This window comes from Solea solea, chromosome 15, assembly GCF_958295425.1.
Source record: "Solea solea chromosome 15, fSolSol10.1, whole genome shotgun sequence".
Lineage (NCBI taxonomy): Eukaryota > Metazoa > Chordata > Actinopteri > Pleuronectiformes > Soleidae > Solea > Solea solea.
The window spans coordinates 21,707,341-21,717,782 of NC_081148.1; the positions used below are offsets into that span (position 1 = coordinate 21,707,341).

Here is a 10,442-nt window from a genome sequence, read left to right on the forward strand (position 1 = left end):
GAAACCTGTTTTATTAGATATGGGCTTGAAGAAAAACTTTAAATAGTTGTGCATTTATTGGAGTTTTACTCTGCAAATTGCCTAAATAAATCAAAAGTTTAAGCAAAGTTGGTGCTAATCAAGGCCAAACTCCGCCCACCGCGAGAGAGAGAGAGAGAGAGAGAGAGAGAGAGAGAGAGAGAGAGAATCCACAGTGTCTTTTTTGATCCAACCACATGGTGGCACCAAAGATAAACAATCTTAAACAGCATGCCTTTGATTTAGCTGTGATTGAGATTAAACAGATCTGTTTTGAATGTAGATTAAGAACATACACACTCTCTCTATATAGGTTTGTGTGTGTGTGTGTGTGCATGTATGTGTGTTTAAACCTTTCACCACATTAAATCACCTCATTAATCCTGTGAGCAAGTTAATTTGAACTTTATCCTCCTTATAGGGAGACGAGCAGTGTGGGACCTGACGCTGTACAAAAAAAAAGAAATCTAATGCAGTTTCACTGTCTGTTCCTTTAATACCTTATCAGAACAAAAGTGAAAAACTTCTCATTCTGTGGAATTAATTAGAAACTCGCAGCGCAGCCTCCGATGGCAATTTGTCATCACAGATAATTTATAGGTTGGCTGGACAGCAGCACATGTGACTGCTGTTATCACCACTGACACACACACACACACACTGAAGGAAATCTCTTCAATTAAACTCTATACATCACACATTTTAGTCCTCATGTGATGAAAATGACTTTCGAATTTAGTAATTTTAACTTGGGAGGTGGTAGGTGAGGGGTGGGGGTTAATTGAGAATGTTAATTGAAATGTTCAGATTTACGGTGGTTTGTGCTCTGTGGTAAATGAGTCTGTTGAAGGAAAAGAAGATAGAATGTAGAAGGTTTTTTTTTTTACGTGACTAATAGGATCATACATCACAGTCTTCACTGGAACAGGCTCATTCTGGGAGTTCAGTCCGTAAAATCTGCTTTTACCTCGTACATTTCAGGCTGGATTCACACTGTGTGACGGAAACTTCAAATGACACAAGAGGAGGAAGAAATCATGAACATAAGCAGATGAATGCAGACGTGTGAGAGTCAGGTAGGTAGGTAGTCAGTCAGTCAGTCAGTCAGTCAATTAGTAAGTTAGTTGGTGAGGTAGTTAGTTATACAGTCAGTCAGTTAGGTAGGTAGGTAGATAGTCAGTTAGTTTGTTCGTTTTTAACTATATTGAAAAGAGGACAAAGTATCTTACTAAACTATAGTTAGTTAGTTAGTGGTGTACTTTGTGAGGTAGTTACTTATATAGTTAGTCAGTCAGCCAGTCAGTTAGTTAGGTAGGTGGTTAGTTATTTAGTGGGATAGCTAGTTATACAGTCAGTCAGGTAGTTAGTTTGTTTTTAACTATGTTGAAAAGAGGACAGAGTCTCTCGGTAACTAGGCAAACCTCTTCTGGACACAAACTCTTTGACGTCCTCATGTCTGACAGAGACTGAGGTCCATCAGGACCAAGTTGTCTCACCACAACAACAGCAGTTATTTACAGACCAGAGTTGTCCTCTGATTGTCACCATTCACTGCTGTTTTTGCACTGCCAACCAGCAAATTGCTCACTGTGTTGACATATCACACAGTTTCCATGTTGCACTTTTCCATATTACATCCATACTTTTTGATTGATTGAAAATACCTTTTAATAGTCTTTAATTTGTATGTTTTTGTATTATTCTCCGTCTCCTACACTTACAAGTAAAAAATAATTGAATCTGATTTTATAACATCGTCAACAACAACAATAATAATAATAATCGCATGACTTAATTGATGACCTTATTGCAGCTCCCGCGGTTCATTTGCACAAAACCCCTCTTTGTCAGAATTGCTGTGTTCAACGTGACGCTCGTGACATCAGCCTTTACAGCCGACGACGCAATCGTGCGTCGTGCTTCTATTTTTACACTTAAAAAGATGTGTGTGAACAGCGGTGCTGCTGCTGCTGCTGCAACGGGCTTCAGATTCCGAGAGAGGGAACACCAAAAAGCCACAGAGAAGTGAAACAGCGAGAAGAAAACTCCTTTATCGTGGCTTTTTACGCAAAGATGCCCATGATGTCAGCGCGCAATGGCGCAGCAGGGAAACCCTGAGAGCAGTGAGAGCAGTGGTACGGCATGGAATGGAAAGAGTGCTTTAAAAAGTACCGCAGCGCTTCACACGAGGAGAAACCTCCCGCTGTGACCCCGTTCCCTCCGAGAGCACTTTCAAATTTTCCGGGAGATATCGAAATGAGCGTGGCATCTCTGTGACCTCATTGTGGACGCCGCGAAGATCGTTTGGATCCCGGAGAGGCTGCATCACAGTGTAGTATTGGACTCACATGGTTTGCGGCTAAAGACTGTAGATGCACTCACCCAAAGTGTGGATATTTGAGTGGAAGCGCCATGGACGCAGCAGACATAGTCGCCTCCTTGTTGGTTTCGGGGATAATTCTGGTGTCGCTGCTGTCCAACGCTGTGGTGCTGATCTGCTTTCTGTGCAACCCGGAGATCCGCAAGCAGGCGCCCGCTCTTTTCATCCTCAACTTGACCTTTTGCAACCTGTTGCTCAGCGTGTCCAACATGCCAGTCACTCTGGTCGGGCTCCTGGCCGCGGGCCACCCCGGAGGCAGCAGCGTCTTCTGCCAGATTGTGGGTTTCCTGGACACTTTCCTCACCACGAACGCCATGCTGAGCATGGGAGCTCTCAGCATCGACAGGTGGCTGGCGGTGGTGTTCCCACTCAGCTACCACTCGAGGATGCGCCACCGGGACGCAGTGATGGCGCTGGGATACACGTGGACACACTCTCTTTGCTTCTCAATAGTTGGCACCTGGCGCTCCTGGGTCGGGTACCACCACGTGTACGCCTCGTGCACCCTCTGCAGCGCCAGGGCGAATGGAACTCAGTTCATCATTTTCACCGTGTCTCTGCACTCGCTCACTTTCCTGCTGACGCTCATCGTGCTGTGTGTAACTTATCTGAAAGTGCTGAAAGTTGCACGGTCTCACTGTAAACGCATTGACGTGATCACTATGCAGACGCTGGTGCTGCTGGTGGACATTCACCCCAGGTAAACAATCATTAGAGACACATTCAGTCCAACTATTGGCTTTATGATGTTTCATTTTTCATTTTACACATTAGCCACTTTGATCCTGTGTTGACTGTGTTTGATCCAGGGGTTATTATAGTATATGTAATATAGACAGTGCCAGAAAATTGTGTATGGTAAAATATTGAACTTTTATGTTCAATAGGTGGAGCAGTGTATACTTTTATAATGGAAAGTCATGTAGTGACTTTCTATGTTTCTATTTTAGCATTTGAAGTCATTGCTGGGGTTTAATTGTGTTGCCTACATCATCATCAAAACCACAATGCTAAATCAGTGTTTCCCAAACTTTCTCTATGGGGACCCACTTTTTAAAGATGGCCAAATCACAACATAAATCATGAAATGTGTGCTCAATGTAGCAAACACCCAGTATAGAGAGATACATTCAAACCAAATAATATGCATGCTATTTGAAACACATTGGTGACCCCAAAAGCATCTCCTGGGATCCATCTGTGGCTCCCGACCCAGCCTTTGGGAATCACTGTGCTAAATAACATGTATAATTACTATTAGCTCTAACTCTAACTTTTAAACATAAACAAACGTCCATTACATTCAAACCACTGTCAAATGAGCTCCCAAATGACGCTGTGTGTCACTTAGTATAGCAGTGTTTTGTTTTCCTGTCTGTGGTGACATTCCCGCGCCCCACACAGAGTAATGCGTGATTGGAGAATGACTGGAATATGGAACTCGAGTCGCCTGTTCAGAAAGCGCTGCAGGATCACCTGAGGAGTGGGAAGAGTCTGATACACATAGAAGTACTTTAGAAAAGTCCTGACTCATGCAGACAGCCTCTGTGTGTGTGTGTGTGTGTGTCACAGAGCTGCAACAGGAGATGGCGGGTCTTCCTCACAGCAGCGTCTCCGTCACTCACTGCAGAAGCCCAGTTCATGTCTGATTTTACACCTTTAATTCACTGCTGTGTTACACTAGCAGTGTTTTGGGGACAGAAGCTAAACAACATGCCATAGTATGCAATTTAAACACATGCTACACTGTTTTCATAGAGGCATTTCAAGGAAGTTTGTGGGCTCCAGACAAACGGGTCCTGCATGGTCCTACGAGACCAAACCCCCATGCCTTTCACTAAACTAAAAGTAGATTCACATAAATTGCAATTTTCGTGAACTGAAGCCCTTTTCCCAACAAAACCTCTAGAGGAGAACTGGAAAGTTGAAAACTACATGGTCTCTCTTCACATAATGATGAAGTCAGCGAGAGATTATCAAGATCAAATGTTCACAACAGCAGCAGCAGAATGTCTGCAATGCCAGACGCTGGCAGACGCTCAGGAAAAGTCCAGAGTGACGGCAGACATTTTTCGTTCTCCGACTTTCCCAGACAACGTCAGGAAAATGTCTGGACTTCACAAAGCAGCTTTGGATACTGCGGCTGTTTTCAACTGAGCCAACTTCCATGCAAATGTCTCCAGTGACTGTGTTTTCTCCCACATTATAAACATTTAAACAGCTCTTCGCAACAATAATTGTGGCATTAAGGCGTAATGAAAATACATGGCTACAGTAAGCTCTGCTGCATACAGACACACACGCTCTCGAGCTTGAAAGTGGGTCCCCTGCACAGTAAGTTTAACACACTTATTGTGCAGGGGACCCACTTTTTAAAGATGATAAACTATCACCGCTCAATTTACAATATACATACATATACAGCTTCTGACTAGTTTTACTGAGAATTGGGATTAAAAACATATATATATGAATAAATCTCTGTCTGTGGATCCTGAGAATGAGTTTCATGTGTGCCACAGATGATTGCTATTGTCATGTCACATCAGTGTTATTCAGTTTCAGTCACTCGCTGTCCATCCTGTTTACTCACTTATACAGTCTGTCGCCGGCCATTTCCATAATTGATATCTGTGCAGCGTGGAAGTTCTTCCACACAGAGACAACAGCTCAGTGCTTCGCTCACATCCATCCCACACATTTAGTCGGTTTTCATTATGTCTGCTGCATGTCTCTGATCATGCCCCCCCCCCCGGGTAGATAATGGTGGCATGTGTGTGCTTTGACAGTGTGCGGCAGAAATGCTTGGATGAGCAGAGGCGGAGGAGGCAGAGGGCCACCAAGAAGATCAGCACTTTTATCGGCACATTTGTGGTGTGCTTCACCCCGTATGTCATCACAAGGTGAGTGGAGACTGATAATGTGTGTGTTTGTACACGTCTTTGTGAAGCTGTGGTTCAAAGCCACAATCCTCCACAGTTGGGAGGGCATGTTGTGATTTTCTTACCTTTTTAGAAGCTTTTTCTGGTATAAACACTAAAGTCAATGCAATGTCCAAACAAGAAAGGCTGACAAAGGTTTCAGTGTGTTTTTCTTCTTGTATTTCTTACCTCTTTAGGGCCTTTACTTGCAAAAACCAGTAGTCCTCATGGAGACCAAAACTTGGTCTTCATGGGGCAGAACCTCAAGTCTGAGGAACTGGACAAGTTTAAGGCCAAAATTTGAATTATGGTAAGGGTTAGGCACTTAGTTATGATGGTTAAAATTAGGATAAGAGGGTAGGGAATGCATTATTTCAATGACGTGTCATCACAAGTTTTTGTCTGGTGTGTGTGCAGAAGAGGTTTCCTTCTTAAACCCAACAGGAGATATATTTTGTTGAGTACAACGAGAAAAAAAAACGTTTCAAATGATCAGTTTAATTCAGTCAAGTAATCGGAATAAACCTCTCAAGGCTCAGGAGGATTCGGACATTTCACACATACAGCTGCTAATGTGGTTATTGTGTGAATACAGACAGTAGAGTATAAATAAATCAATCTCGGCGCTGTGTAATCATTAGGAAGCATGTTTCTAACGGCTTCCTTCTCATAATACCATCGTGTGTTGGTTGTAGCAGACATTTCTGATCCTTCTGTTCTGCAGAGATGAGACAGATAGAGAAAGGGTGAGATCTCAAGTGAGTCGGTGATCATAGCGCGGGCTCTCATTAGTATTAGAGCAAGTGTTAATGATGGCAGCCTGACAGAAGCTTCTACGTTTTTGGTATGGAAAACGGAGAGGAAGCAAATTAAGACACACGAGGCACACAGAAGCAGAAGAAGCAAAACAATATTCCGTTTGGATTTTCACATTGTCTTTGTTTTAATTAGATTGTCGTGACAAAAAAGATTCCGTGTAAAATCCTTTGAGCAGCTTGTGGTCCTTGGGCAGCAAAATGGACTCGACACCCATCGACATAAATTGCCCAACACAGCGGTGACATTTCAGTGACATTTCACATTATTACAGCACTGGGAGGAGGTTCATTTGGATGTCTTCCACTCCAGTTAAACACATGTGAGACTGCGGTGTGTGTCATCGGTGGTGTGTGACTGTTTTTCCTTTCTCTTTTTTTGCCCTGTTTGAATCAGAATGGTAGAGCTCTTCTGCCCAGCGCCCATAAGCCCTCACTGGGGTGTGCTGTCCAAATGTTTGGCCTACAGCAAAGCAGCAAGTGACCCGTTTGTCTACTCACTGCTGCGCCACCAGTACAAGAAGGCCTGCAGCCTTCTCGCCAACAAAGTCCTCAAGAGGAGTCCTCTCAACTCCTCCTTTGGGACGGAGAACAACACAAGGAGAAGCGTCAACATCGTCGGCGCAGCCAACAACAGCCAGCCACCTGCCAACAAGCCAATCATCCAGTGAAGTTGGATATTTGTGAAGTAAATGCTGGCTTTTATTTGACATTTTACTCTGTGGTAAACATGGGAGCTATGACTGACCGCTGATTGACGTCTCTCCGACAGTGTGACATCAGAGTACACAATCTCATTCTTAATTATTTGTTCAAGAACAAGGCTGGAAATACTCTGTATTTTTCTTACTATCAACCGTCAGGTTCTGTGAAAACACCCAAACCAGTGATAAACTTTGTTCACACTCAAATTAGTGGATATATCTGGGTTGTTTTTTTTTAATTTTTGAGCCTGTGTGAAGCTGCTAAAAAGGCAATTAACATTATTCCTATTGCCAGTGGTTGTGCTGCCATGTGGTTTCACCCACAGCCCTCAGTGATAATGTTAAGGTGGTTTTGCTCACTCAGTGCATTTACATACAGGTTAAAAGTCAGATTTTAGTCGGACTACGACGGTGATTTGGTACGAAACACACTACATTGGCTGGCTGTTTTTCTGTGACATAAAGGTCCACAGGAAAGTGATTCAATACGCACTAGCTTATAGAGATACAGCACCACTGATTTTCTCCTCCGCATGTCTACTCAGACTTGGCAGGGTGTCCGATTGCCTGTCTTAGTCGGACTATGGCCATAGCTCGATTAAGGCAAGGTCTGTTCTGAGGAGAAAAGACACATATTGTTTACCTGGGTCTTATTTTCCCGCTGATACTTATGATCGGAGTTGAAGCCGATAAAAACCTGTGTGCATTGCAGAGTCATTTGACCTAGGAGTGAATGCCAATTTTTTTTCCACTGGTACAAAAAAAACACTTAAACCGTGACCAATGGGGTACCAGCCTGCCTGTGGCACTAAGCACCAAACTTATCTCCCAACACAAGTCATACAGTATATAAATAGCATCATTTGACTTGATTGTTCCCTTTAGCAGCTGGGTTGTGTGGGTTTTTGCAAATGTTCCTTACACAGAAGTTAAATGGTGTTTTCTGTAGTTTGACGATAGCGTTCTATGGCAGTATTTTTATATATTATAATAGTGGAGACACATACAGGCGGTCATAAATGTCTGTGGGAGACATACAATGAAAGAAAAATACAGAATATCACCAGCTTTTCTTTTTATTTAAAAAAAAATATATATATATATATATAGACAACCACTTTTGTAGGTTGTAAGTGTGTGTTGTAATGGCGTTAAGTTTTTCAGTGCGAGTGTTACTCGTCTTTTTCCGCAGAAAGAAATTGTGATTTATAATGAGATTGTTTCGTAGCACTTGTAAAATGATTTGTCAACTAGACTGTGTAACGTGGAAAAGCAACATTGTGGCGACTAATTGAACAGAGCTACTGAAGTGTAAAGACAACAACCAGACAACCAGTGATGCTGGAAAAGCTTTAGTCAAAGTAAAACAAGGGTTTATTGATTATATTATTGTCCAGCATTTCCCTGTAAGAACTTTTTGGGCCCAATTTAGAAATTCTAAATGAAAATTTAAGCATAACCTCTGACCTCAATGCTCTACCTGGATAAAGTACTGTATGTGTTCAAGGAATGATTCAAAACAGCAGTCATGTTGTAGCTATAGACTGCACATGACAATGTAGATATAGTCTTCTAGTTTGGAAAAAGCAAAGCCTAGGAATGAGGACAGAAGTTGCACCAGGGGACAAATCAGCTGGCTGCAGAAATAACTCAGTTCTAATGGATTTATGTGGGAAAATGTGCTTCTACATCTGACTTGATTTAGAAGCTCACTCAGTAAACATTTTCCTGGGGAGTTAATGGTCTCAATCTCTAGCACATGATGTCAATTTTATAAACTATGCTTCTCATTTAGAGGAACATATGCGTGGACACGTTGTCCAAATGTCGCCTGGGTGCAGGTGATGTTTGTGAATTTACAGTTTGCTGTCAAATCCCACATTTCAAAGCTTCTTAAACCAGAAGATGATTTTATACACAGTCTATGGTTTTAGCTGATGCTGTACTGACGATTTAATCAGAATTTACTGTATGCTGTAGCAGTGAGGCCTGGGTTCTAAAGTGCCTTTTTACACTGGGGTCAGACTACAAGATATGTTTTTTCCCTGTTCAGATTATCACTGTGTCAGATTCGACGACAGTACAGTCATTACTTATCTGTAAGTGGCTGTTGAGCAGATAAGACAGAATTCACAGTTGTCCCCAAACCGACCTCCATTTGGCAAAAAAGCCTGGGAACAGGACGTAAACAAACACGGCATCCAAAGTGATGCATCAGAAACGCTGAGAGGCTATGTTCAGATGACCACACTGAAGTGACTCATGTCCTGGGTTGTTTTTTTTCCATTAATTTGACTCGCATCGCATTTTTTGCAGGACTGTGTGGACACAGAAATCCGAATTTCAATTTTAAAATCAGATTTGTGTCACTTTCAGCAACGGAGGAGAGTGTCGTTGTCCAGAACTAAATATCCAACATGAGGAATACAAAACTGTATCAGTGTACACGTGTGCAACCTTTGAGAGGGCAGTCACATTCACATGACAGGTAGATGTAAAACACTCTTTTTAATCCGTCTTCTACCGCTTTATCCTCCACATGAGGGTCGCGGGGGGAGCTGTGCCAATCCCAGCTGACATACCATCCACCATCCATTCTCACACTCAAGGTCAATCTAGAGTGTCCAATTTACCTAATCCCCATATTGCATGTTTTTGGATTGTGGGAGGAAGCAGGAGAACCCAGAGAAACCCCCCCCCACACACACACACACACAGGGAGAACATGCAAACTCCATAGCGGGTCGTGAACCTGGGTCTTCTTGCTGCAAAGGCAAGAGTGTTAACCACTACACCAACCGTGTGGCCCCGGGAATTGTTTGAGATTAAGATTTATATATACACATACTGTATATATTTGTTTCATTTACTAAGAACTCACATACCCTGGTCTACACAGTGGAACAGTATTTCTGATTTTCCTCCAAGTACCACAAAAGGAAACTTATGTACCACTGGTGGTGCACGTGCCACAGTTTGAGAACCATGGCTGCGTTGTCAGTTGTGCTCCTATTAGAGATGACGGAACACGTCATGAAAGAACAAACAAAAAAATGAAATATGCTTCTTAACATCATTTATCATCATACATTTATAACGTGGACGATATCGTGTAGTCTGACCCTGACGTTAGACTATGACCTCTCATGTTTGATCAAAACAACAACAACACTGGAAACTAGCTGACAGCCATTTCTTTTCTTGCTATCGTGTGGTGTATTTAGTTGTGAAGATGTTGTTTGGTCACGTTTGTGGGAAGGTTTATTTTAGAATACATTTCTGTCGTTGCATTCGGTCAAAATGGTTATTATTTGAATGTCGTAGCCACTGTTGAGTGTTGTGTAATTAACATTCCAGCTCTGTGTGTGTGTGTGTGTGTGTGAGTGGGATATAAAAATGAATTCAACACTGTTGTACTTTTACTTTGCTGTGACAGTATACGAGGCCTTTACAAGGCATGAAATCTATTTATTTTTGTCAAAACATGTCCGAATTTTGCTAAATATGTTTGTGATTATATTGAAATAAATGCTGTGCATTTCGATATTTTAAAACCCTCCCGAGCTTCTCCTCCCCTCATTTTCATACCGACTTACATGACAGT

The 10,442-nt window shown here is 42.3% G+C and overlaps 1 protein-coding gene across 1 annotated transcript; it reads left to right on the forward strand.

Annotated features, from left to right (window-relative positions):
* The first annotated feature begins 2,081 nt into the window (after positions 1 to 2,081).
* LOC131474345 (G-protein coupled receptor 26-like) lies at positions 2,082 to 6,805 on the forward strand. The gene is made up of 3 exons (XM_058652158.1): positions 2,082 to 3,098; positions 5,188 to 5,301; positions 6,532 to 6,805. The coding sequence occupies exons 1-3, from the start codon at positions 2,431 to 2,433 to the stop codon at positions 6,803 to 6,805; spliced, it is 1,056 nt and encodes a 351-aa protein (XP_058508141.1). The 5' UTR covers positions 2,082 to 2,430.
* The last annotated feature ends 3,637 nt before the right edge of the window (positions 6,806 to 10,442 follow it).

What these genes read in the sequence shown, in the direction of transcription:
- LOC131474345 (XM_058652158.1), top strand. Translation starts at nt 2,431, where the DNA reads ATGGACGCAGCAGACATAGTCGCCTCCTTGTTGGTTTCGGGGATAATT. An exon ending in CTGGTGGACATTCACCCCAG is followed by an intron (nt 3,099 to 5,187) that starts GTAAACAATCAT and finishes GTGCTTTGACAG; the next exon opens with TGTGCGGCAGAAATGCTTGG. An exon ending in ACCCCGTATGTCATCACAAG is followed by an intron (nt 5,302 to 6,531) that starts GTGAGTGGAGAC and finishes TGTTTGAATCAG; the next exon opens with AATGGTAGAGCTCTTCTGCC.